The 26,509-nt window shown below is 42.0% G+C and overlaps 4 protein-coding genes and 1 long non-coding RNA gene across 7 annotated transcripts in view; 1 reads left to right on the top strand and 4 right to left on the bottom strand.

The window, feature by feature from the left end:
- Window positions 1–109: 109 nt before the first annotated feature.
- Flo1 (flotillin-1) lies at window positions 110–3,715 on the bottom strand. Of its 2 annotated transcripts, XM_020945481.2 has the most exons (8): window positions 3,315–3,618; window positions 2,963–3,038; window positions 2,549–2,903; window positions 1,740–1,751; window positions 1,154–1,624; window positions 947–1,090; window positions 708–872; window positions 110–457 (listed from the first exon to the last, which is right to left on the bottom strand). In XM_020945481.2, the coding sequence occupies exons 1-8, from the start codon at window positions 3,364–3,366 to the stop codon at window positions 440–442; spliced, it is 1,293 nt and encodes a 430-aa protein (XP_020801140.1). In that variant the 5' UTR covers window positions 3,367–3,618; the 3' UTR covers window positions 110–439. The 2 variants fall into 2 exon arrangements, with proteins under 2 accessions (XP_020801140.1, XP_020801142.1); XM_020945483.2 differs by lacking the exon at window positions 1,740–1,751 and having other exon boundaries at window positions 3,315–3,715.
- Window positions 3,716–3,885: 170 nt separating this feature from the next.
- Window positions 3,886–5,686, bottom strand: Cdk5 (Cyclin-dependent kinase 5). Its single transcript, XM_020945485.2, has 5 exons — window positions 5,524–5,686; window positions 5,286–5,467; window positions 5,039–5,226; window positions 4,618–4,982; window positions 3,886–4,554 (listed from the first exon to the last, which is right to left on the bottom strand). Exons 2-5 carry the CDS (start codon window positions 5,451–5,453, stop codon window positions 4,391–4,393), a joined length of 885 nt encoding a protein of 294 aa, XP_020801144.1. The 5' UTR covers window positions 5,454–5,467; window positions 5,524–5,686; the 3' UTR covers window positions 3,886–4,390.
- Window positions 5,435–8,349, bottom strand: LOC110178356 (zinc finger HIT domain-containing protein 3). Of its 2 annotated transcripts, none has more exons than XM_020945488.2 (4): window positions 8,074–8,345; window positions 7,859–8,019; window positions 7,590–7,803; window positions 5,435–5,467 (listed from the first exon to the last, which is right to left on the bottom strand). In XM_020945488.2, exons 1-3 carry the CDS (start codon window positions 8,139–8,141, stop codon window positions 7,601–7,603), a joined length of 432 nt encoding a protein of 143 aa, XP_020801147.2. In that variant the 5' UTR covers window positions 8,142–8,345; the 3' UTR covers window positions 5,435–5,467; window positions 7,590–7,600. The 2 variants fall into 2 exon arrangements, with proteins under 2 accessions (XP_020801147.2, XP_020801148.2); XM_020945489.2 differs by lacking the exon at window positions 5,435–5,467 and adding an exon at window positions 7,374–7,531 and having other exon boundaries at window positions 8,074–8,349.
- On the top strand, window positions 5,589–7,417 carry LOC110178354 (uncharacterized). The gene is made up of 2 exons (XM_020945484.2): window positions 5,589–7,208; window positions 7,266–7,417. The coding sequence occupies exons 1-2, from the start codon at window positions 6,186–6,188 to the stop codon at window positions 7,374–7,376; spliced, it is 1,134 nt and encodes a 377-aa protein (XP_020801143.2). The 5' UTR covers window positions 5,589–6,185; the 3' UTR covers window positions 7,377–7,417.
- Window positions 8,350–18,184: 9,835 nt separating the features above from the next.
- LOC147644485 (uncharacterized) overlaps window positions 18,185–26,509 on the bottom strand; it is a 95,356-nt gene continuing 87,031 nt past the window's right edge. The window contains exon 3 of the long non-coding RNA XR_015270358.1: window positions 18,185–19,301. This is a non-coding gene — a long non-coding RNA (uncharacterized LOC147644485). The remainder of the gene's footprint in view (window positions 19,302–26,509) is intronic.

Genomic DNA, 26,509 nt, shown 5'->3' with positions numbered 1-26,509 from the left:
TCGTTATCGACACGTAAACGATAGTCAGTGTTACGTTTGACATTTCTACGCAACGTAAACATTTCGCGGCGGGAAAGCGAAATTTTAAAATTATACATCCATCCACTGATTCAAGGAAGAATCTTTATTCCACGCTTTGTGCAATACGCTTATATAAATACATATACATTGAATACAAAATATCTTTGCTCCTCTCTCTCTCTGTTTGTGTGTGTGTTTGTAAAACATGTTGCAAAATTTGTTTGGTTAGCACAAAGATTCATAAATATATAAAGGATATTAAATATGTAAACAAATGTTAAATGCGTTCGATTTCAATTGTTTTGAAGTATTCGATCGTTTAAGATTGCGTTTGTTTTTGCATTTTGTATTTCTTTTGTTTTGGAGAGTATATAATTGTGTTTGTTTTGGATTTTCTTGTTCGTTTTTGGTTCTTTTTTTAGCCAGCATGCACAGACTGAAAGGAAGAAAAAAGGAAACGTAAAGTGAATCGAAATCAGGGAATCAATATCGTAAATCAAGGCTCAAATCAAACAAAGGAAGCCAACAAAATCCGCGTCCTCCTGTCTACCAAGTCTTTTGATTGCCATTTGTTTTTGGTTTTGTTTGGTTTTAGTGTCACCTCTTCCGTTCGTTTCCCTTCGGATTTATCCTCGCTTTATTCTCGACGAGCCTCGAAGTTAGATAAATTCAGAATTGGAACGTACCCGAGCAATGTCCACGCCGGTAATGTTCTTGACCAGCTCTGGCACTTTGTTGACGATCTGCAAGATCTCGCCGGTCAGCTTGGCGGCACCAATCTCGCCCTGTCCGCTGGACACCATCGTAATCTTCTTGGCCTGCGACAGCGGAGCAGCAACCTCGGCTGCCACCTACGCAAATGGATGGATTTTTGTTTTAATAAAGGGATTTCAGTTATATCTAAATATTTTAATTCAAATCTCACCTTGGGCAACGTGTCCAGCAGCATCTCCACCATTGCAGCTTCTCGGTACTCACGCCAGGCCTCTGCCTTCTGGGCCATTTGCTCGGCCTCGGCCTTGGCCTTGGCCGAAATGGCAAAAGCCTCGGCCTCGCCGCGGATCTTGATCTGGAAAGAGAGCAGGATCAGGCTCAGCAAACTCCGTTTGAATGCCACTAACTAAAATCTTACAGATTCAGCTTCGGCCTCGGCTTCCATGACAACACGTTGCTTGTTGGCCTCCGCCAGCTTCTCCAGACGGAACTTCTCGGCCTCGGCGGGACGACGGACAGTGGCCTCTAGCTCCCGCTCGCGACGCTGGATTTCTTGCTCCTGCACGGCAATCTCCTGGGTGCGCTCAATCACCTTGACCTGCATCTGCTCCTCCTTGATGCGCTGCTTGGTCTTGGCGGCCTGCAGCTCGTATGCCATCTCTGCCTCGGCCTTTTTGGTTTGTACCTCCACGTCGTAGGCGGCCTTCTTCAGCTCAAAGTCTCGCTGGGCCTTGGCTATGTCGGTGTCGTTGAGGAACCTGGCGGCCATGCGCTGCTCCTCGGCAATGGCCTCCTTGATGTGTGCCTCGGCACGGGCCTCAGCCTCGCCAATGCGGGCATCTCGCTTCACCTCCGCCGTGCGAGCCATGCCCAGAGACTTGAGATAGCCCTAGAAAAGGAGATGCAGAGGATGCTATTAATATACCTTTCATGATAGAGATGACAGTGGACGGGGCACAGATCCCAGAGATTTCACACACAGGCGGTTAAGCGGACATACGCACCTTTGAGTCGCCCTTTTAGTGGATCCATGTTGACATGCAAGAAATATATATACATGTACATATATACATACACAAGAGGTTACTCGGAAAACAGGTGGCTCAGAGCCAAAAAAAAAGAAAGAACAGTGATGGGAAATTCTACAATCTAAGTTCAGAGTTAAAAATTTTTAAGATAATATCTGATTAATTATTGTTCTTTTAATTTGTACATTATTTAAATGTGCATTTTCCCAATCCATGCTAAAAATAATGTTCATATCTTGTACTAACTTCGGGATGCCGAAGCTAATATACTCTTGAAATCAATAATAAGCAAGCTTAAAATATCCATTCTTTAAATTAATATTTATTTTAACAAATCAAAGTAAAAAAAACTCAAAACTACGCCAAAACATCATTCATTTTTTATTCTGAATGCGTTTCTATGTTAGTTTGTATTAGTGTAATAAATCTGCATACTCGATTTAAAAAAATTAAGAATTTTTGTCGATTTTTGAAAAGTTTAACGATGTAACCCCTTATCTTATCTTATCCTTATGTTTTTTTTCAACCAGACATAGCTAGATTGGCTCAGCTGTTGATGCTGATCAAGAATATATATGATTTATAGGGTCGGAAATGTCTCCTTCACTGCTTTGCATGCTTCTGACTAAAATTATAATGCACTGCGAGGGTATAACTATCCTGACTCTAATTTTACCGAAGATATTGAAAAGAAATGCAATCATAAATCACTTCCCATCACTGCTGATGAATGGGTTAGTTGTGCAGGGATTTATAAAAATAATAATTCCGATTTGACTACGCACCTCCTCATCGCGCAGATCCTTGATGGTATAGGATACGACCGTAATACCCATATTGGCCAGATCACTGGAGGCCACCTCGAACACCTGCTTGCTGAACTTCTTGCGGTCCTTGTAGATCTCCTCGACGGTCATCGAACCCATGATGGCGCGCTGGTGTCCCTCGAGTGTAACCAGGGCAATGTGGTTGATCTCCGCCTCCGTCTTGCCCAGAAACTGTTCACAGGCGGTCAGCAGCATGTCCTCGTTCTGGCCCTGAACCTTGACCTGAGCGATGCCGGTCACGGAAATGGGAACACCCTGGCTGGTGTACACACAAGGACTCTCCACCTGTAGGGTCATGGTGTTGAGCGAAATTCTGCAAGGGATTTGTCATAATTAAAACTCTGAAGATTCACTAAATGCGTGTCTACTCACCGCTGCACTTGCTGGATGGAAGGCCATACAAAGGCCCGGCCTCCGGGCACCAAGAGCGGCTTCATGTAGCAGCATCCTACAGGAAAAACAGACGAAAAATAGTTTGTTTACAAAACATTGAAGCATTTCGATTACAGCATCACAACGCCGTTCGATGCGCGCGCACGGCTTCGAAGTGCTGTTGCGGCGTCTTCCTCTTCTTCTTCCCACCCCACAATTGCTGTACACAAAAATCGATAATCAGTGACGTCACTCGGGGTGGGGTGCAAAAGCACCTATTTTTACTTATTTAGATCTTTAATTAAACCCATTTGGGCTGTGTTTTGGTGAGAAAAAAGATTAGCTGCCTTACCGGAGACAACCAAGGCCTCGTTGGGGCCACAGGTCACAAATCCCCAGGTCATTTTCAGTGCGTTTTCCCGAGCTTCTTCTAACTGTTGTACTTGTACTTTTGTTTGTTTGCTGATAACAGCCTGTTGTAATTAACTGGATTTCGCTTAATGAAATCACTTATAGCGAACGATCCACAGGTCGCCAAATTGCACTCGCTTATCGCACTTTATTTATATATAAATATATATAGAACCCGATACGCACTAGGAACAACCGGTCCGCACAAAATTCCAAGCACTTTAAAAAAGCTCTCGCATTAATCCAAAGAGCGTGTGTGCGCAGTACGACTTTAACCCTTAAGCGGTGACGTTAGTTAGAAGCGACCCTGGGAAAGTATCATCATGTTCCGTGAAGAAAATTCTGTAAGTATAGTTTTTAATTTATTAAGCATACGAAATATAGGTAAAATCAGAATTTTAGGTCTTAAGCTATATGTTTCTAATTATAAATCTACAATTGAAAAGCATTATCATTTAAGAAGTAGTGAGGTGATTGTTATCTCGTTACGAGTCAGAATAAAAAAAACACACTTATACTTTCAGTAGATTTAATTACGAATAAACTTGTAAAATAAATTGAACAACAAAAAAATATAACAATACTTAAAAATTAACAAAGGAGTTTTATAAATATTTTTAAAATTGTTTGTTTTCTTTTTTTGTTTTGGATTAAATCAGTTTTTAAACGCAATTTTGGCATTGTAGAATGCCACATAACATCCCAAGATCTTAAACAAAGGCTTTCAGTGGCTCAAGAACTCTAGTTCTAAGATACTTTCAGCTTTAGCCATAAATGTGGCACCTAGACTTGAAAATTAACTGATCCAGATTTTTAGTGCCTTAAAAACAAATGACAAGAGTAGGAAAATAAGATACGTAGGAATTTTCACTCAATCCATCATCTACTGCAGGGACATAAGACAGAGACACGGGACATTCTTAGATAGACGGGCTTCTGGGAATTTTGCTTAATTCTAATCAAAGTACATGGAAACAGTCGCTCGGGGATTGGCGCACACCCCATCTAAACTCCATCTCAGTGACCTGAGGAGGCGCTTTCCGTAAAAAAGGGATGCTGCATGGCTGCCTCTGCGCTGATTCGTTGATTCGGCCGGCAGACGAGCAGCTTTTGGAGCAAGTCACGCCCTTTGGAGTTCAGCCTAGGTACCAACTGGCTCCATGACGTGATGGCCGGAAAAGCTGACACAGAAAGACCAGGCTTAGATTATCATTTAAACAAGAATCATTCATGGGTAATCTTACATGGAAGCGCTACGTAATCGGAGAGGTGCGAGACACCGGGCCAGGAGTCTTCGTTGGGTGTGCCCAGCACTCGGAATATCTTCATCAGTTGGTCAAGAACATCGGAGCCGGGAAACAACGGTCGTCCGGCGTCAGCCAGCTCCGCCAGAATGCATCCGGCTGACCACATATCGATGCTGGTAGTGTATAGCTTGGCTCCAAACAGGACGTCGGGTGGTCGGTACCAAAGAGTCACTACTTCTGCGGAATAGCACTTGACAGGAATGCCGAAGGCACGGGCCAGACCAAAATCAGCTAGTTTTAGTTCGCCGTTCTTATTGATTAGCAGGTTCTGTGGCTTCAGGTCGCGGTGGAGGACATTGTGGCTAAAAAAGTAGTTGAAATGATTCATCAGCAGCCTTAAAAGTATATATTTCGTAACCTGTGGCAGAAGGCTAATCCACGGAGCAGCTGCAGCATGAAACTCCGACATACGGCCATGTCAATCTCTCCGTTTAGACTGTCAAAGTACTTCTTCAGATCCTGGTCGCAGTGCTCAAAGACCAGGGTTAGCTTCTTGTCCGAGTGCAGGACGTCCGTCAGGCGCACGATATTCTTGTGCTTCAGTTCCTGGGAATTGAAAAAGCGTGTGGTTCTACGTGCTCCTGGTGGTAGCTTCGGTGACTCACCTTTAGCAGGCAGATCTCCCGGAGAGCAGAGCTGGGCACTCCTTCATCATCCTCGTCCAGGCGCACTCGCTTCAGCGCCACAATCTCCATGGTGTCCCTGTTGCGGCCCTTGAACACCGTGCCGTAGGTGCCTTCGCCAATCTTCTCCATCTTGTCGTACTTCTGCATTGCAGCTTAAAGAACTGCATAATACAATGATTAATAGTATAATTAAACAGCCACGTTAGCCAGGACATACTATTTATGATGCGGGTCACCAAAAAACTTTAATACTCGAGGGAGGAAAGTATTTTGTAGTTCTTTATATATTTTTATATACTTTATTCGGTTTGCAGTTTGTTTTGCTGGCCGCCAGTGTGATAGTGTTGGCAAAACATCGGAGACACTATTTTTTGCCAGCTCTACAATGTGACCGCAGTATATACAAAAATATAAGGGTGGAAAGGCGGTGTTTTCAAAAGTAGTGAAAAAGGAGAAGCAAATGGATAATGTAATTTTTATAATTTCAAGCTTTATACTTTTGTTTTCGCAAATAATTAGGATGATAAGTCGGCTTTGTTATGCCTACCAGACGATGACGAAATATTTTCTTTCGAAGCATTTTCTATATATTTTGAATAAACACTGACAATATAATAATAATCCCAATGTAGTTCAGATTATTAATATTATGTCTATACCATATATAAGTATAAAATTCACCGAGTCTATAAAACTTGTTATAAAATTATTGTTTTAAATAAAACTAACTGCTACGATACTAATACTAATAAATCACCATATATTACAAGATATTCTGTTTGCACTTGATTGCAGGATACCCAATCGAATTTTGTCCGCCTGCCAGACGATGTTCTCATCCTTATTTTAGGACAGCTGGACTTGATCACTCAGCTGGAGATGACTCATGTCCACATCCGCTTTTTGATGCTGATGCCCCTAGTCTGGCGGTCACAGTGCAGATCCACGACTCTCTCTCTGATCGAATTACATCTCAGTGACAAGGACCTCCGTTTCTTTCTGGGCAGCAATCGGGAAACATTTCAAATGTTGCGGTTAAAGATGGAAAAGCGAGTGAATTTCGATATTCTAACGAGTTACATATTTCCAAATATCCACGATTTCCGCTTCTCAACGTGTATGTTTTGGCTGAACGATTCTGATATACCTCGCATTATTAGGGCTTTTCCAAATTTAAGAACTTTCAGTCCCTATGGATCATTCACTGGCCAATACATGCAAGATTTTACCAGCCTGGAGAACCTTACACTCTCCTACTGCAGGACTTTCAAGATGGCCAACTTGATTCCCATCCTGGAAACCAGGAAGCTAAAGGGCTTGAAATTGGGCATGTTCGACGACGAGCATTTGAAGACAACGAAATTGCCATTGGAAGGAATAAGACATCTGGAGGTCCTACAGTGCGATACCGAGGAAATGGCTAGATGGTTCCTAGAGCATATGGAGCATCTAACAAAACTGAAGAAACTGTTCTTCTGCGGCCCTATTAGCTGGCATGTTGTCAGACGTGTCCTGAACTTAAGCAACCGAAAAACTATCAAGTGTCTTCAGATAAACACAAGCGGAGCGGACCTATTTAAATTTTTTCCTAGCCTGACGGTTCAGATTCACACTCTACAAATGGCCAATGCGGTTATTCCACTCAATAAGATGCCCAACACAACAGTTAACTTAAACATCAATCAAATTTACTTAAAAAGGTGCGACATTTCCGAACAAGAGTACTTTGATAAATTACTGAAAGATTTAAAGACACTTGAGATCCTTGGACTTGATGGTTGCATATTTTGCTTTGGGGCCTATACGTTTTCAGTGAAGGAGATTGTCAGAAATCGCGGCACTGCGCTTCATGTGCATTTGAATCAAAACCTCTACCTGGATTCTACGGATATAATAGATAAGGTAAAATAAGATTTTCCACATTTTTAATGACAGACTCTAACAAAAGTTTTCTTGTAGACATTGCCAATGCTATGGAATGTGGAGGGTGAACATAGTTTATTCAAGCTGCACGAGGGGACCTTAAACATCACCTACGGCTGTGAAAATGTAGCCATTTATTTTGAATGAGTTTTCTTAGTAATGAATTAAATTAGAAATTCTCGATGCAATGAATATTTGTATTATAATTCAATATAAGTCTTGTGCGTGTGAATGCGCAGACAGGAAAATTGAAAAAGGAAGTCAATCGATCCTTGAAACTATAAGGACTATAGGAATCCGATCTGATTTGAATACAAATTTAACGTAAAGCTGAATTTATTAAAAATTAAAAAAGATCACCTTGGGGAACTTCACGAACACAGCTTCATCTCGGATCGTTCCTCATCCGTCATGGGCTCCACAACCTGGAGACAGGCATTGGCGAACTCCACGAACAGGGGCTCTTGCATGGCCACCCTCATGGCTGTCTGGGCATTAATAGCCACGTCGATCTGATGGAGTAGTGAGCGCAGGTGTGGATTATGGAGCAAATTGCGTAGTTCCTGGCAGGTTTCTGTAAGGGATTTATACATACAGAAAAAGTAATTTAAATGCTGGAACACACTCACCTAGTTGCTGCATCTTCTCTGCGGGAACAGTGTCATCCGTGGTAAAGGGCTCATGCAAGGTCGGTTCCTCAGGAACAACATTTACCGGCTTTTCCTTGGCCACATCTCTAGTCACACATTCGGGCGAATCCCTGTGAACCTTGTAACAGGCCACAGAACAGCTAGAATTGTGAAATAACGTAATTCAGAGCATCAAGAGAACAAGATCAACTTACTAGGGCGCCGAGCACTTGCTACACTTGTATTTTCGTGGCTTTTCCGCACAGCTTACACAGTTTTCCATTTCGTCCAAATAGTAAACAAAAAACTCGCGTGGTAATTAAACAACAGCTGATCGAGTATTACAGCTGCTATTTTTTGTCAGCTCTCTAAGTTCTAGGCCGTTATGACATACCAGCAACGCCGTTGGAAAATAAACAGTTGGTAGAGTGTTACACCTGCTAGCTATTGTCAGCTTTCACAGTTCTAGGCCGTTATGGCAAATCAGAAACGCCGTTGGCAATTAAACAGCTGATCGAGTGTAACAGCTGCTAGCTCTTGTCAGCCCTCTAAGTTCCAGGCCGTTATGGCAAATCAGCAACGGCGTTGGAAAATAAACAGCTGGTCGAGTGTTACACATTTAAGCTCTGGTCAGTTCTTAACCAGCTGATCGAGTGTAACAGCTGCTAGCTCTTGTCAGCTCTGAACGTTCTAGGTCGTTATGGCAAATCAGCAACGGCTTTGGATATTAAACAGCTGATCGAATGTTACAATAGCTGGCTTATGTCAGCTATTCCAAGTTTTAGTCCATTAGGGAAAATCAGCAACAGCGTTGCAAATAAACTTCTGGTCGAGTGAACCAGCTGCCAGCTCTTGTCAGCTGTAAAATTTCTGAAGCCGTTATGGCAAATCAGCAACGCCGTTGGAAAATAAGAAGATGGACGAGTGCTACAGCTGCTAGCTCTTGTCAGCTATTTGAGTTCTAGGCCGCAGCAGAAAATCAGCAAAGCCGTTTGAACTTGGCGGTAAAATCAAAATTAAATACCAGGTGAAAAATAATATAAAAAAGATTTTTGTGTTTAGTACGCACTAAGTGGAGGAAACATTTAATATTTGTGCTTGGTAATTGCGAATGAATTTATTTAAATTTTCGTAACTTTCAGTTATTAGTTATAGTTTGTTACCATTGCAGGGTATTATGATTTTGGTATGTGAATGAAGGAACAATGTACATTAAGTATCTATGATCAGAAAATAACTATGCTCACTAATTTACTATGAGCAGTTAGTAACTCTGATCACTAAGTATTTATGACCAGTAAGTATGTATGACCAGTTACTTACTTTGAACACTTATAAACAATGACTTGCAACTTTTTTAACACAACACTATTCTGAGACTTGGCCGGCAGCAGTCACTTCGTTCCGGGGATGTTAGAACTAGTTGGGAATCATATGCACAGATGTGCGAGATTTGTTTTGGACCAAAGAGCAAGTTATTTAAATGAAACTATGGACTTATTCTTAAATATTTTTTTACTACTACATAATTCGGAGCACGGCGAATCGGTAAACTATATTTATATAAATATATAGCTGCCATAGGAACGATCGGACGATTTATAGAACTATGATCAGTAATTAACTATTACCATTAAATAACTATGAGCAGGTTTTAAATATGATCAGTAAGTATCAATGAACATTAAGTAACTATGAACAGTAAGTAGCTATGACCAATAAGTAACTATGATCAGTAATTAGCTTTGGCCAGTAAGTATCTATGACGAGTAAGTATGTATGATCAGTTACTAACTTTGAAAACTTTTCCAGTTTTTAACAGATTTTCATCAAGTTTGCTATATAATTAATCTAGAATTTTAATATATAATTAATCTAGAATTTTGTGTAAAATTTTATGAAAATCGGACTTCTATATCATATAGCTGCCATAAGAAATATCGTTCTCTGTTTACAATTCATCTCTAATTTCTTGATTTGTCTAAAGCAAACTGCCCTTTAAATATTCCCACATAAACAGCCTCTTAAATCTCAAGATCATCATGTAACCCCAAAAGGAGTTAAATGAGTTGTTACTTACACTCTCTCTGCGGGCTTGGTGGAGTACAAGAAACAAGGCCACGGAGTTAGCATCTGTTTTTGCGGGATTTTATTTACTAGTTGTTGTGATAGGTAACTTTCATTTAACACATATTTTATAATAGCCAAAGGTTGGATTTAAACTCAAATTTAATTAGAAACTTATAATTTCAAGAAGAAGAACAAAAATAATTGTGTTTGCTATGGTGCTTAAGTACACTGGTTGAGAAGCGCAGAGGAGGGCACTTTTTTGAGAGACAGTAAATGCGAGGAAAGTGTTATTTTTGAGAGAGAGTAAAAGAGAGGCAAACAAAATTTGGTTTTTTGAGAAACGTAGGGAAGGTCTCATTGTTTATTTTGGAATATAGAGAATTTGAGTTAGTAAAAAATATGTGATAAATAATATAACATGCTGACCCTTGGTTTTTGTTCTTTTTTAAATATCTATAACCAGTAATTAACTCTGAACCCTAAATATCTATGAGCATTAAGTAACTATAGTCAGTAAATATCTATGACCAGTAACTAACTCTGAACAGTGAGTAACTATGACCAATAAGTAACTATGATCAGTAATTATCTTTGACCAGTAAGTATCTATGACCAGTAAGTATGTATGATCAGTTACTTACTTTGAACACTTATAAACAATGACTTGCAACTTTTTTAACACAACACTATTCTGAGAGTTGGCCGGCAGCAGTCACTTCGTTCCGGGGATGTTAGAACAAGTTGGGAATCATATGCACAGATGTGCGAGATTTGTTTTGGACCAAAAAGCAATTTATATAAATGAAACTATGGACTTATTCTTACATATTTTTTTACTACTATATAAGTCGGAGCATGGCGAATCGGTGGACTATATATATATATATATAGCTGCCATAGGAACTATCGGACGATTTATAGAACTATGATCCATAAGTAACTATGATCAGTAATTAACTATGACTATTAACTAACTAGAGCAGTTATTAACAAATGATCTGTAAGTATCAATGAACAGTCAGTAACTTTGACCAGGAAGAATCCATGAAAATCTGATTACTATTTCATATAGCTGCCATACGAAATATAGATAAATATCGGCCCAACGAATGAAATATTTAATTTTGTCAGGAGCTTGTAATGTTGTGAAGGAATCTTTTCCGAACCTATAAATACTCTTGATCAGCATAGACAGCATTCTTTTCAGCTATGTTCAAAAGAAAAAAAAAATTTGTTAATTTTTTGATTCCTAAAATTGTTTAAATTTTCCAGAATTAGCAAAAATTTTAAATTTTTGAGTATGCAGATTGATTTATCTAATAAAAACCAGCATAAGAAAGCTTTCCGATTGAATATTAATGCATTTTTGACTTAGCTATAAAGAAAATTGTACTAAATTTTAAAAAATTTTAAATATGTAGCTTAGCACAGCTGGGAGTCCCCCCTGAATGATGCACAAAATCGTTGAAAATTACCACTGATATGGACGATGAGCGGTATGTTTGGCCCGATTAAGGTAGATATAGAGCCGTTCGGCCCCTTTCCGGTTTCGCCTTGCCTTATTTGATTGTGTGTATCCTGTGTGTGGTCCGGCCCTGTTTGCTCTAGTCGGTCTCATTTATGGGCCATCCCGGGCACGTCATCTTCCGTGCGGCTCCTGAGCAAACAGCCGAGTGCCGCTTATCCTGGCTGTGTGTCTCTCCTGCCCCCGTTTGCCCTAACAATGCGCAGTCTGAAGCCACCTGGCGAATTAACCAAAAGGAATCGACAGGCCGAGGGCGAGGGGAGCAATCAAATGACGGTCGGCGTGTCCACAAATTGTAAACACATCCTGCACACGGAACGGAACGGAACGGACCCAAGCCCAGGCCCAAGGAGTCGTCCAGATCCGCTCCAGCTCCAGGAACAAGTACAGTTTGGACAGGAGCAAAAAGTACAAGGGAAAAATGAAGGTTTCACTGAGTGGATCGAAAAGGGGAATACCCTTTTTGGGGAGCCGAATAAGCTATTATATTATATTATAGAATATTATGGTACATAGAAGCTTATTGTTCAGGGATTTATTTTTTAGTTGACATATTTTCTATAATCCAAAAATAAGTAAGGTTATTTCATTTACAGACAAACTGCTTCCATCAGGATCCAATCTTAATCCTTTATTAGTTAAAAAAATGCCTATATAATTTCCCATTTTACTATATATTTTGGGTCACCTCCGACTATCCCCCTAGATGTAGCCCTATCCCTGGCCAAAGTGATAATAACCCCAGTGAGGGAGGGTATCGCAAAACTTTTGGTGGCAATAAATGACTTCAATGACTGACTGACTGACCGGAAGGGGGTGGTTTCATGGGGGCACAGCTACGAATCTTTTTGCCATATTTATTCTTTCTTCTTTTTTTGTTTTGTTTGGTTTTTTTTGGTTGGACTTGTAGCCGTTACTGTTTGTTGTTATTTTACTGTTTTCTACTCTCTTATTTTTTGGTTGTTTTTTGCTTTGTTTTGTGCTTTACCAATTGGATTGCACAGCGAAAAAAAAGAGAAGAATAGGGCGGCGAACGGAAAGGATGCGGCTTCTCCTCTATGGGTATGGAAATGGAAATGGTGTGATCCAAGTGGCGAGGGCGGGGGCGAGGGCGAGGGCGAGGGATGGAGAATCGGACCGGGTAACATGATGTGGCGCCTCTGCCGCTTCCGCTGTTCGTGCGGCACAAGCGCGATAATTGCCAGCGTTATCCGCTCGGCCTGCCAGTCAAATAGGCGCAGCAGCAGCACCACCACCACCACCAACCAACACCACCAGCAGGAGCAGCAGGAGCAGGTCCTGCGGAGGAAGAGCCTTCGTGTGACTCGCCTACTTTTGATTTACAACATTCGTGCAACATCAGCAGCAGTGTATCGCCAAAAGGAAGGGAGGGAGCGATAGTCCCAATGCAAACAGCAAAAAAGAAAGAGACACGCCACCGGTACGGGTGCTGGTCCTGCTTCTGGTCCTTTTCCGCGACCAGGTGTCGTTCGTTAGGACTTTTCAGCGTTTTTCATTCCCAGCTTTTCCCAGTTACCCAGCTATACCGCCAGCGAAAAAGCCAAAAGCGATATTAATAGATAGCGGCACTTTTCGCTTCGTTTTTATCGCCCCGAAAAAAGAGCCAAAGGCTCCAAAGGAGTAAAAGGTGTTTGGGAGAAACCGAGGCAGGGAGGAAGATAGTCCTGGCAATTGGGCAGATTGACAGATCATGCAATCATAGTGGCACAGCGTTTATAGTGCATATAATGAATATTAAATTACATGCAACACACAACTAGCATGTGCAGTCCAACTTCGTTACCAAGGACCTTCTGGTTTTCTCTTTTTTTTCTGAAGGAAACTAAATTTAATGACGGCAAAGGGTTCGGAAATAGGTAGTTTGCATTTTGATTTAAATAAAAGGGGTTTGTACATAAAGTAGAAGGCAACATATTGATCAATATTTTTAATATTTCCTAGTTCCAGCCGACCCAAATGCCATTCCACAGGATATTTCGTATTGCAAGCAATATAGTTTGTATTGTGGGTCAAATCAAATCACAAATCAAAGGGATTCCCGAATATAATTCGATTTGAAATTCCGCTTGGATACCAGGGACGCCATTAACTATCAGCAGGAGGGAATCGACTGCGGCACCAGCACGGGCACCGCCACCGGCACCGGCACGGACACTATATGAATCCAATGGCTTGTAATTTATAACGCAATCACGTGCCACATTCGATGGCGTCGAGCAAAGGCGCCAAAAATATGAATATATATATGAACCGAGAGCGACTAAATAATTTGGAAATGATTTACAATATGGCCAGAACGAAGCGGAGTAACGGAGTAACGGCCGGAGGCACATAAATCTAGCTGCATGACGAAAAGATGCAGTCCGCCGGAGTGGAGTTCCATTGGAGTTCCATTGGAGTTCTTGGGCGCCTAGCCGAAATTACAGGCTGCAGACGAAGGGATCAGGGCAGGGGAATGATGCATGACTGGCAGGCCAGAAAGGGCCATGGGTTTCCCCCCTTCCCCCTACAAAATTGTCATATAAAAATGCGACCCCGTGGCGCTAATTCGGTTATGTATTGTCAGTGGGCCTAATCTAGCGGGAAATGGCCTTTGGAGGCAGAGATCTGGCGCATAGGGCGATGCTGAGGCGATAATTGCAATGGCAGCCATTTCAATTTACCCCGCGCGGGGAGCCTTTGATGGATGACAGCGTCCTGCAGAACAGCGCTCTTGTCAAACATTTCGCGCCTTGGCCATTTGTCTTTCCGCCACTGTAGAGCTCTCCTCTTTCTCTCGTCCTTTTGGACCAATCTCCGCCAGATTCTGCTGCGGCTGGTGCTCCTCATCCGAAAAGGGGTAGCTTTGCTGTTTCCTTATAAGATATTTAAATCGTAGTCTACTTTTTGGGGCAAGTGTTTTACACAGCAACCTTAAAACCCTCTTGTGCCAATAATACTCAACGAATCCTTTCGAAACTTTCTCATTATCCATCTTAAATATCACACACTACGAGACATGACTGTAAAGCTTAGAAACGCCACCTATGGGCCGCTGGCAGGCATGCGAAAGCGACATCTGTCAGCCGACCCAAATGCCATTCCACAGGATATTTCGTATTGCAAGCAATATAATTTGTATTGTGGGTCAAATCAAATCACAAATCAAAGGGATTCCCGAAGAATCAGAAGGAGTTTAGCCAAAACAAAGGAATGATTGTAAGAGCAGAGTATTCCAAAGAAATATGTAGTAAATGCTTAATATTATTTTACATTCAAAGCAAAAAGCTGTCTCAACAAAATGAAAAATATTGTAATTGATATAAATTAATTGCTTGTAAGTTGCCTCATAATTCCCCAATTTAAAACCAATTAAAAAGCTTCCCTTACCCTTAATATTTGCTTGGAGTACTGCATAAATTTTTCCTTTGAAATAATAATCAGAGTTCCTGAAAGTTTTTAGGGCAACTAATCGTTGCCTTGGCTTATGGATAACTTGTTACATTCTCGCTTGCCTTTTTATTTTACCTATTTTTTTCTTATTTTTTTTCTCTTACCCCCGCTCCTGAGCCTTAATTAAAAAGCTGCAGGCCGCTTTAGGAGTAGAGTTTTGCAGCGTAAATGCCAGCGGATCGGTGGGGACCGGAGGTATTTATGACTTGGCACGCAACGGACGGAGCATGATTTACGGTTTCTCCGGCTTCCACGGCTTTATTGAGAGGCGCCACAGGCGCGCAGGCAACAACCAGGATGCAGGATGCAATAGAGGCGAAACAAAGCAAGCGCAGCGCCAAGAATTGGCCGCAATGGCCCATCAATCATTAGTAGCTGTCCATACCTTGGCGTAATCCTTTAGCTGCAAGTGCGATTGCTCATCCCTAAACCACTCGCACTCCGCCAGGATCTGTGGACTCCGGACTCCGGGATCTGGGCTCTCCGGCTCGATTGGCTCGAATGGCTTTATGGCCGCATTATGCTTAATAAAGCAGTCGCTGCCAGTGGCTCTTTATTTTTATTTCTATGCATCTGCCGGGGTTTTATCCGAGTTTTATCTGCGAGTCATAATGGGAGCTGGCGACGCTTTTACAGCCTCGCAGCGTTGCGTGATTTATGTGATTACTTCAATGCGGCGGCGTTGCGCCAAAACTCGTAGTAGAAAAAAGGGAGCAAGCCAGGAAGAGCTGAATGGCCAACAGGCCAAGTTAAGAGTCAATAAAAAATACATTTAGATTATATATACAAAATTGTAAAGGCAAATCAGTGAAAATTAATATTTTGGGGGAGAATAATAATGTAAATGTTCCTGGTGGAAACTTGTTGAACTTAGTTTTGGGTGAACTAAAGTTTTATAGAATACATAAAATAAGAAAAAGCGAGAACATAATGCACAAAATAGCCTAAAAAAAAGCCAAGAACTTAGTAGTAGTAGTAGCTTTTTGTTTAAAATATTTTACTCCCAATCTACAAGTTTGAATACATTCTTCATCTTTCAAAATAAAGCTTACAACTTCCCACTGCAGCTCAGTCCTTGCCACATCCATAACCGTAATAAAAACCTATAAAAATATATATATAAGGAAGCATTATTGTCGTTCATATCCCCATGGGTTTAATGGTAAAGCGATTTCGAAATCGTTTCGCGTTAACTGCAAACATTTTGCGGTCGAGGCGTGTCAGCGGCGAAATAAGTATGCATAAATACGCTGCAGTCTCTAATTTGCAATTAGCACTTGCCCCGAAATGTAGGCAACACTCTCTCTCGACAGGACTGACCGCTAATGAGTTGATATTCCGCGTCGGCCTGTTGAAATTCAATTTATACACTTGAAACGCAACGTAACGAAACGAAATGAAACGAGTCGGACTGCTGCCGCGTTATTAACCCACCAGGCGTCCCATGTTTATTTGGCTTTTTAACCCGCCTCTCCCCCTGGCCCTCTGGCCCCCTGGTCTTCGTCCTTTTTTCATGCCGCAGTGGCACAAAATAATTTTCCCAATTGGGCATAAGTCCTGCGGTTGCCCCTCGTCTCTCTCTCTGTGTGTGTGTGTATGTGCAAATTGAAACACTCGCAGATCCTGCTCGTCTGTGCCAGGCTTTTCCATGCAATCCGGCGGCCACGAGCGGAGAGTCCACTCATTCATGAATGCATTTACATGGCCCCGGCTACGCCTTGGTAGCCGTCTGCAAAGGGTAAAAGCACCTGCACTTGCACAAAAAATTAATTAAATTAATGTAGAGGAAGCTTAACAACTGTAAATAATAAAATAATTTGGATACAAGAGAATCTCAAGCTTTTACAAATTATTTAAAAGAAGATAAAATAAGTTAAAACGATAAAGAACAACTAAAAACCTGGCGTAATGCTCTAGTAAATGTTTATAAGGAAATGTTGCTTGCAACATGTTGAGCAACATCCATTGTTCCTAGCACAACTTCACAGGCTCACAAAGGAGACCTCTTTCTAGGCTATATCTTTCCCTTGTTAATGGTAAAAAAACCATTTTCTTTATTAACCAAAGTAGACCCAAATTTTTCAAGGTGCATGCTAGGGTGTGGGCCCAAGAGTGGTGGCAATTTAACAGCATTTACAGTAACACGTGTAATTATTTCATGAGATTTATCTGCAGCAGCCGCTCGCCTTCGCCGGTTGCTGTTCCGCTGTCGCGCTGCACTTTGGTAAATGCGACAAAAATTCCAATTGCAAGGCGACCGCAGCGCAAACAGGGGTGCCAGCTCTCTGTGTGCATATGTCCTGCCACAAGTGACCGCAGCATAAACCAGGACCATCTTACGACGTGCAACGGGAGCTGGCAGCAGGGAGCAGGGAGCAGGGAGCAGGGCAGCATGGTTCAAGGGGCAAGGTACGGGCAGGATGCCGCGATAAGCCGGCATGTGGCAGCAGGCGCAACCTGGGCTCCTCATCTGTCACTTCCGGCCACGCCCCCGGCGTCCACTCGTGCATCAACTTACACGGCACACGCATCGCCATCTGTTGTGGTTTATTTGCGTTAAAATGATTGGATGCCCGTCATATCTACGGGGCCCCCAACAGTTTCCCAGTTTTCCCGGATTCAGCAGACGTGGAGCATCCAATAGCCAGGAGCCAGGAGCCAGGAGCTTCAGTTTCATCTGCAGTCCGTCCCTGCCACCGTTGCCAGCTCGTAATTCTTTTACGAAGTCCGCGATAGGCCCAATTTCAATACCCATTATCACGTAACAAAAGGGGTATAATGGGTCATAGGAAAGGCTAGTCGATATACGGAAAATCTTAAGTTATTTTAAGAGAATTTCATTTCTACTTGATTTTCTCTAAAGACTTTGTCCATTTTCAAACAATACTAGGTATTATGGAGTCGAAATCCTTGATAATAATACCCATTTCTCTGGCGTTGCAAGTGCGTGTGTCGTGCTGTCGCGACAGGCCTTTCCCAGGTACTTTATGGCCTTGTCGCGGTCGAGCTGAGCTCCGCGCGTGCCTTCGCTGCATATTTAATATGCAAAGCCACGCGGAGAGCGACTGAGCCGCAGATGGATGCACTGCCACATGGCGGAAGGTGCAGCGAACAAAAATAAGGACCTGCAACTGAAGCAGCAACTGAAACTGAACCCGAAATTGGAGTTGGAGATGGGAGGAGTATGTGGTGGCCACTCTGTTATCAGTTTAACAATGCATTTGTTGTTGCCTGAACATTGGGAATTTTGGTTGATAAAAGACTACTTTACTGTCTTCTTTTTTTTCTTAGTTTAATTATTAAGAAAAATATTTATTCTTTACTGTGTGTAAAGTTTAAATGTTTAAGTATAACCAAGGGTCTATATTTCTCTTACTAAATGCAGTGGAAGGAAGCGATGTAATAATCTTGGTGGAGTAGCTCCCTGAATTTTTTATAAATATTTTCTAAGCTTCCTTGGGTAAGTCCTGGCAAAGGTGTATGTCATTTTTTTTCGACAAATCAAACATTTCAAAAACTCATAACTTAGCCAAAAAAGCATTAATTTCAATTCGAAAAACATGTTAGTTTTTATTAGGCTGATAAATCTGCATACATCTAAAATATTAGAAAATTACGTTTTTTTTTTCCAATTTTCGACAATTTTAACGATGTAAAATTGAAACAAAATTTAAAAAATTAATAATTTGCGGAAAGTACCTAGAAAGACTCGGCTGATCAAGAATATATATGATTTATAGGGTCGGAAACAACTCCTTCACATATTTATAAGCTCTTGACTAAAATTAGAATAGAACTAAGGGTATACCAATAATCGTCGATTTAAGAAATACCTTGCATACATAGCGTATACTTATCGTGCCATAAGGGAGAATAGTTAACAAATTTATAAAGATAAGTAGTCCCAGTGAAAAAGTAAGTAAAATGATCGAATCATAAATTGATCATAACTAAGCTTCAAATATTCCATATTTAAACATATCTAATCACATTTTAACAAGAAAAAAATCTAACATTGAGATGCGTAAGTGTATATACCCTACAGTTATGATCATGAGATCGAATGTGGAAAAGATCATAACTTAAAGTACACGTTGATAGATATTCTTAATAATTAAAATTAAGTATCTTCTGTATAGATAACTAATATAATTGTCATGGTTAAGACTTACCCCAGTGACGATGTTCCAGTATTGTATTCTTTGTGACTTCATATCATTCATATCACTTATATATCATTCATTTAAGCTTATTCCTGGTCATCCAGTTGCATTGCATTGGCCAGGTGATCGATGGGTAATCACTATCACTTCCACTATCCAGTACAGATGTTAACAGTTTGGAGGCCACGTACACACTGAGGGTGGTGAGACGGTAGCGCCTCGTATTTATAGGCTACGAGTGAAGAGTACATTAGAGAGTGAAAGTGAGAGCAAGCGAGAGTAAGTGATATCGCTAGAGGCACATAGAGATAGAGAGGGAGAAAGAGAGGGAGATAGAGAGGGAGAGGCTAGCTTCTAAGCTGAGACTCCAGCTTCTCTAGAACCGGAGAGACGGATGTACAGACAAACATGCGGATATGGCTAGATCGACATGGCTATTTATGCTGATCAAGAATATATAATATATATAAGTTGTAATTTTTACTGCATTGCAAGCTTCTGACTAAAAATATAATACCTTATAATAACTTAGCCAAAAATGTATTGATTTTAATTCCGAAATTTTCCCTTTATCTTTAAAATAGGTTAACAAGTCAGCATACTCTATATAAAATAAATATAAAATTTAAAAAATGCTACATTTAGTAAATTTTTGAAAATTTTAACAATGTAAACCTTGTAAAATTTTCAAAAATTAAAAAATAAAAATTTGTTCCTTAGGAAATTGACTCAGCTTACGATTCTGATCAATGATTTATAGTATCGAAAATGACTCCTTCACTGCGTTCGAGCGTGTGACACATATTCAAGAGTTTTAAAAGAGTTAGAAAACGTATTAAATTTGGTCAATATTTTACCATTTTTCTTCATTTTAATATACTATAAATTTTTATTTTTTATTAACCATAGAACCTGTTTCTCGGCGAGGACCCCGATTCCGTTGCCAGATGCGTTCTCCTGCTAAATCTCCCCCAGCCAAGACCAACAAGTTCGGGGGCATCTGTGACTGTCACCTGCGCTGTTTTGGTTACCTGGAATGGACGCCCTGGATGCCTTTATCCTCTTCCCCTCCCTCATCCACCTTCATTGAACAGAGGCAGCATGTCACCAAGCGGCAGAAGAAGATGCCGTCGCCCATCTCCGCAGCCAACTATGCCCGGGAGGATTTTCAATTTTACTGCATCATAAATTAAATTACCTCTTTCGAAGCGATGCGAGGCGAGGATAGGAGAAGAGTCAGAGAGACGCCTCGCAGAGCTGGGCCCATATTTTTGCCAGGGACCGACCTGGCTCCATTTTATTACCGCAAAAGAAACGCAACAAGAAAACGGCCGGAAGGGACGAGGGACGACCTTTGACTTTGCCAAAATGCCAAAGGTATGCGCAAAAATGCACAAAACATTCAGCCGGGCCAGAAGCGGACTGGAGTGGGACGACCAATTCCCAAACTGCAGCAAAAATGTACAACAGCCGCAGACAACCAAACGGATGAGGCAGGGGGGGCTGGGGGATGGAGGCCCAAACGACGATTGCGACTGCAACATTACGTATACGCAGTGGTGCACCGCTGGAAAAAAAGAAGACAGGGGGAGACAAGCGAGAGCCGAGAGCCGAGAGTCGAGAGCCACCGGTAACAAGAGTCATGGATCCTAATGAAATCAGTAATAGTAATGTTCTGGCCGTGGCCAAAAACCGAATCCAAGCCAGGGGTTGGGCACAGGTGTACCCTCTATGGCCAAAAAAATACATGTATAGAAAGAACATCACGTACCTGCGGCCCCCCTGTTTGTTTTCGAGTGCGTCCTTTTGAAATCTCACAGCACACAGGAGTCCATTAAATTTCCCAGCTTTGATTTGGCAAGCGGAAAATCGGGGGAAAAAAAAGACTGCGAACGTTTGCGGCTAATTTATGTAATTTGGCTAAGAGGCAACACACACCACGAATGTGGAATTGGCGCTCATCCATAACGAGGCCGAAACCGAATCTGAATCTGAATCTAAAAAAATAGTGAGCCCCATCACGCCGGCGGCATGCTGATGAACCAAGAGGAGGCGGCAAAGACGACATCGACGACTGGCCATAATTAAAATTACCTCGCTTACCTGTCACATGTGTGTCAGTGTATGTGAGCTCCCCCACTCCCAGGCGGGCTCGCTTTTGGCCGCTTTGTTGACGTATTTTTTGGTTTATTGCCTGGCATTGCGGATGTGTGCGACGGCTGCCAAATTGTAATGTGTCCTGCGTCCTGGGCAGCCTGCACACGCCCCCCCCCCACCAATTCCTTTGGCCTCTCGGCTCATAACGTGGCTCTAATGGTCCTTTGCAACTGGCTCAGAAGCTCAATGGCGGCTGCTACCTTGTATCCCTTCCGGTTTTAGTCTCTCTGTCTCTCTCTCTTATTTTATTGCTGTCCATTTTGTCGTTTCGGCCTTTTGTTTGATGAAATATGATTGTGTTTGTTTCGGAAAAGTGGCCAAAAACAGCTGCAGTCTTCTTGATTTTTTTTCATTTGCTTACTTTTAAAGGAACAAAATACTTGAGCTTGGGCATTTTTAATTGCTGCTCTGTCCTTATCCATATTTCATTTGGAAATATTTTAATTAGAAAATGCTTTAAAATCTATCCTCCGACCATAAATCCAAATAGTTACCCAATAAAATCATATTTCGGACACCGAGTGTGTGTGTGTGTGTGTGTGAGGTCATGGTGCGGGTTATCCTTGTGGGTAACCGAGTTAAAGTGTCGTACAAGTATTCCCATAGCCTTGGCCATGTTCTGCCAACTCTGTGGGCCAAATCACATGCCGCTTACTTATTGCTGGGATTAGGAGAAGATACCTTTCAGCAGGAGCCCCTCTGCCTGCCATCTTTTCCCCTTTTTTTTTACTCAACCCTTTTTCTGGTTATCATACACTGAGGGAAAGAAGTGAAGAAGGGGTTTAATTATGAGATATATTTATTATAGTAAAAGAATATATCATTATGATCCTATGATTGGAAAACTTCAATTAAATTTGAAGTTATCCATTCTTTAAATTGTATTTCCCATCATTTCAGATTATTTTCTCTACTGTTTTTTTTTTCTGTGTGCAGGATCTAGAGCTTTTTGCCTGGCTTCGGCGGACATAACTCAAACCGAAATCGCCTGCCATGGCCTGCACGTGCTGCAGTCGCCGCCTGAGCCTCAGCCTGAGCCAGAGCCAGAGCCTGCCAGCAAACCGGCTCACCAGCTCACCAGGAACCAGCTACTGGCTACCAGCTACCAGCTACCAGTTCCCCAGCTGCGGTTGCAGAGGCTGCTGCTGCTGCTGCTGATGCCACGCCCCTTGGCCGCCCCTTTTCGGCCACCACTGGCGGTATGGCGGTGTGGCAATGTGGCGGTGTTGCAGCCAGCTACTCGTATTTGCAACAGAATGGAATGGAATATGGGTCAAAGTGCAGTTGAATGTCCTGAAACATCCGCAATGCTGTAGTTTGACTTTTTCAACACACACACACACACACACATACACACTCTCGCTTTGGTTTGCATGGGAATTGCATTCAGGAATATTTTACGTTTTACGTTACGTCCTGCGCGCGCCTTTATCTGTGTGCCTGTGTGTGTGGCAGGACTTTTACGTTACTTATTCGCAGTTCGTTTTTTTATAGGCGCATACACATGCCTGGGATTTTGCGATTTGGGGCTTGCAAAAGTTGTGTAGCCTGTCAGGCATCGAGTCTGAGCCGATCTGTCTGGATCGGCTCCGATGGTTTATGCAATATCTCCCCAAAATCCGAGAGTCCTTAGTCCTTGCCACAAAATACAAAATATATAAATATAGATGTGCTGTGACAGCCACATAGTAGAGTCCTTTCCGGACCTTCAATTAGCGTTTGGGCTTTAAGGACAAAACAATTTGCAAGGCAGACAAACACAAAACTTGAAATTGCCAGCGACAAACTGGCATGACAATGCCACACATCTTGGAGTAGTCGTTAATACCCATTAAAAGGGTATATTGTATGAGGGATGCAAGAGTATGAATAAATATTATTTTAATAATAGAAAATCTTACTAAAACTACCATTTAACATAACAAATTATACCGAATAAGTCTAGTACATAACCCTTCCTTATATCTCTCTATAAACCCAAGACAAAGGGTATCCTTTCGCTCAATGAGAGTAACTTAATTCAACCCTTTTTCCTTCCTAAGCCCAAATCATTTGACTTGCAGGCAATCAGAGATCCTGGTCCTGGCCTGCACTTGGCCTTTGATCAAAATTCAAACTACAAATTAGCTGGGACGCGACTCGGACCGCTGCCAGTCTGCATCCTTTTTTTATTTGGTTGGCCATTTCCTTCTGCTCCGGACCAATTGCAAAGTTTCACGGGTAATTTTAAAGATTTGTGTGCCGCAATCCATTAGGGTCGAGAGGAAGGACGAAGACAACTACCACAACTACTTGACATGCCGTTGGCCGCAATGAAATGCGCAATAAATAAGACGCTAAATGAATAGTTGGCCGAACAAACAAGCGCATAAATTTGGCTACTTTTCTGCACATCTTCTTCGTGTGTCGCCTGTAATTTGGCTTTCCACGGACCCCGTTTGTCATCGAATCTTCTTCAGGAAGCGGCTTTGATCACACATGCATTGGGTTGATTGACCGGAAAGCCATTGAGTGCTTCAAGACCTGGACAGGGAGAGGACACGAACACACGGTCAGGATATGGTCTCTCTCCACCTGCGTTGGCCAGGAATGAATCACGACTCCTGGCGACCAGACACTTCATCTTGAAACTTATGTCCCTCGCCTCGGGTATGCTGAAAGAGTAACGCCAGAAATGCGTAGCTCAGCAGCTTGTCATGTACAGGGGGAGAAATATTATAGCAACTTCTTAAGAAGAAAATAAAGTGTAAGAAATAATGCAAATAAATGTAGGACCCTTTAAGAAGGTCGTGGTATATTTCCGTCTCTTTTTTTAACAGGTGATTAGCCATTAAATACAAAAGATTTCTATGATAAATTCACTTTAATACTCCCTCATTTTCTTGTAAATACTTTTCTCATCTCTGATTTTTCTCTGTGCACTCTTCTTCCCCCCCTATACTCTCACTCTCCTACTATCTCTCCTGTCTAATGAACGTGCGGCATTTGTCACCGTAGTGGTGGCGTTGGAGGAGCTGCCGTGGAGGATGCCACCGTGTGGGTGGAGGTGGACTGTGGGCATTAGTGTCGGTCAGTTGGGTCTTGGCCATATGCAGCAGATTAAAAGTCGATTTGACAAGCTGTTGACTGGCCAAAAGGCTGGATGCAGGCGGCAGGCGGTAGGAGGCAGCCAAAGGATAAGCGAATAAGTGGAAGACAAGTGGCATGCGTGTCCATGTCTGGGACCTCCTCTGCCGCAAGATTTATGTGGCCAGGATCCACTAGCTAGCAAGCTGCTAGCTGCAAGCTGCCTGCCTGGCAGGCAATTAAAAAACAGTTAATGAAAAGCGCCAACTCAGCCTCAGTCTCGGTCTTTGCAAAAGTTTTTGCTGCGCCAAAAATTACGCATACGCCGCATGTGACAACTGTCAACAATATAATTCTTCTTAGCCCGCAGCCGTAAAAAATGATGCAGGTGGAGAAAGTGCCGCAGGGGGCGGGCAGAAAGAGTAGACAAGGGCAAGCCTAAAGCAGCTTAAGGCAGTTACTTTTTGCACCTTTTAGACGGCTTACGCAAGGGAAGGGAAGCCAAGTCAGTGCCAAAGCCGGGGGCTCACTTGCCTGTCGTCTTCGCTGCCAGCCAACGGGGGGTAGGAGGAAGGGCGAAGGAGGGTTCAGAAGGCACCAGCGAACTAGAAAATAAAAATTTCTAAAGGTGATGGAACTACAGGAATACCCTTACCAGAGCAGATATGGAATTATATGGGTTTTAAGATATAGAGTTTCTAGAAATTAAAGTTTTTTATTACTTGGAAAACTGATTTCCTTAAGAAAACTACTTTTTGAAGTAATTAATTTATATATATAAAGTCTTTAAGGCTAGAAATTTAAAAATTAAAGCTATTAAGACACTCTTTCCTTATTTAAATTATATTAAAAGCTATTTCTGCAAGCTACAAACTTGTTTGAGTTGTATTTTTGTAAAGAATTATTTTGTATTACCTTCTAAAAACTGTAGATGTGATTTTCTCATCTATTTAACCATTTCGTATTATATTTGTTAAATGCTTCTTTAGTCTGTAATATCCCCTTTTTAAGGGTAGCAAAAAAAGAAAGAGATAGCCCCTCAATGGAAGTGAGACTTGGGGTTTGGCGAAAAGCGTGGCTGCACTTTAAGCCTTCACTGAGTAATTGCGCGCAAAAAATGCGCAAATTGAGCGCAAGACCCAGAAAGACCCCAAAAGCCTTACCCCAACCACCACCATCCAGCGAAAACTTAGTTTTCGACTGTGTTTACTTTACGAGTTGCGTTTTGCGTGCGAAAAGTTTTACTTACGACTTGCATAAATGCAGTCATTGCCAGCTCCTCTTCATCCCTGCAACTGCAACAGCCGCAGCAGCAGCAGCAGCAGCAGCAGCAGCAGCAGTAATAGTAGCAGTCTCCAGAGAGATTGGCATGTAAAATATGCTAAAAGCATGCCACTTCCCAGGGGGTCCACGGAGAGGGAGAGAGCGAGCGGGAAAAGAGGTGGTAAATGGTGGAAGGCCTTGCCGAGGCGTCGCTTAGTCGCGTTGTCAGATTTGTCAAACGCTCTCCACTGCATTGAACCATCAGCAAGGCAAGGGAGGTGGCATGATGGAGGGGAGCAGGAGCAGATGTAATGCCTCGAATGCCTCGATGAATATTTTCCAATCCCATGCCCCCAGGCGATGGCCAAAATATTTGCGACACTTGTGACGCATGTGAAGGGAAGCGTATGCAGGACATTACAGAAATTGGCATTAAAATGGAGTTAACCTTGCCAAGTTAATGAGTATATAGAAAGGAGTTTAAAGTCCTAAATAATGCAGTACTTCGTGTATTAAAAGTATCTTAAAGATCCAGAAATCACCCATTAGTCCTTGCATTATTTGCATACACTCTCTATCTCTCACCACCAAATATATCTCAATTTTAGCCAGATAAATATTGTTTTAAGCTGTTCTACAGCTACAAAGTACCCAGACTCCACTTTATTTTCGCCTAGAAGAATGAAAAGTATGCCTGATGGAGTGCGAAACTTAAACTGTGGCAAGTTTACTGGAACTTACTTCGCGGCGAAACATAAATTACTCCGCTCATTGCGCACATTTCTGCGCCAAATCTAATTTGCCAATAAATTCCTTTGTTCATCTCGGCCAGAATGGAAGGCGTAGAGGGGAAGAGTAGAGGGGCCCTGGCAGTGCACACTCCTATCGAGCAAAGTATCAAAACTTTAAAAGGATACTTTGCGGCATCCAGCAGATAATGCCTAAGCAGAAGGG

The sequence above is a fragment of the Drosophila serrata genome, unplaced genomic scaffold (assembly GCF_035046125.1).
Source record: "Drosophila serrata isolate PLE 108 unplaced genomic scaffold, ASM3504612v1 contig_165, whole genome shotgun sequence".
NCBI classification, from domain to species: Eukaryota; Metazoa; Arthropoda; class Insecta; order Diptera; family Drosophilidae; genus Drosophila; species Drosophila serrata.
The sequence above is the reverse complement of the archived record's forward strand: the minus strand, read 5'-3'. Positions and strand labels throughout refer to the sequence as shown.

Excerpts from the sequence above, each read along its gene's own strand:
- Flo1 (XM_020945481.2), bottom strand. The coding sequence starts at position 3,366 with ATGACCTGGGGATTTGTGACCTGTGGCCCCAACGAGGCCTTGGTTGTC. Across the intron at positions 3,039-3,314 it reads CGAGGCCTTGGTTGTCTCCG|GATGCTGCTACATGAAGCCG; the intron begins GTAAGGCAGCTA and ends TTTTTCCTGTAG. Across the intron at positions 1,091-1,153 it reads CCGAGGCCGAAGCTGAATCT|ATCAAGATCCGCGGCGAGGC; the intron begins GTAAGATTTTAG and ends CTCTCTTTCCAG.
- Cdk5 (XM_020945485.2), bottom strand. The coding sequence starts at position 5,453 with ATGCAGAAGTACGACAAGATGGAGAAGATTGGCGAAGGCACCTACGGC. Across the intron at positions 4,983-5,038 it reads GGATTAGCCTTCTGCCACAG|CCACAATGTCCTCCACCGCG; the intron begins GTTACGAAATAT and ends CTACTTTTTTAG. Across the intron at positions 4,555-4,617 it reads CGATTACGTAGCGCTTCCAT|CTTTTCCGGCCATCACGTCA; the intron begins GTAAGATTACCC and ends TTTCTGTGTCAG.
- LOC110178354 (XM_020945484.2), top strand. The coding sequence starts at position 6,186 with ATGACTCATGTCCACATCCGCTTTTTGATGCTGATGCCCCTAGTCTGG. Across the intron at positions 7,209-7,265 it reads CTACGGATATAATAGATAAG|ACATTGCCAATGCTATGGAA; the intron begins GTAAAATAAGAT and ends GTTTTCTTGTAG.
- LOC110178356 (XM_020945489.2), bottom strand. The coding sequence starts at position 8,141 with ATGGAAAACTGTGTAAGCTGTGCGGAAAAGCCACGAAAATACAAGTGT. Across the intron at positions 8,020-8,073 it reads AGCAAGTGCTCGGCGCCCTA|CTGTTCTGTGGCCTGTTACA; the intron begins GTAAGTTGATCT and ends TCACAATTCTAG. Across the intron at positions 7,804-7,858 it reads AGAGAAGATGCAGCAACTAG|AAACCTGCCAGGAACTACGC; the intron begins GTGAGTGTGTTC and ends AATCCCTTACAG.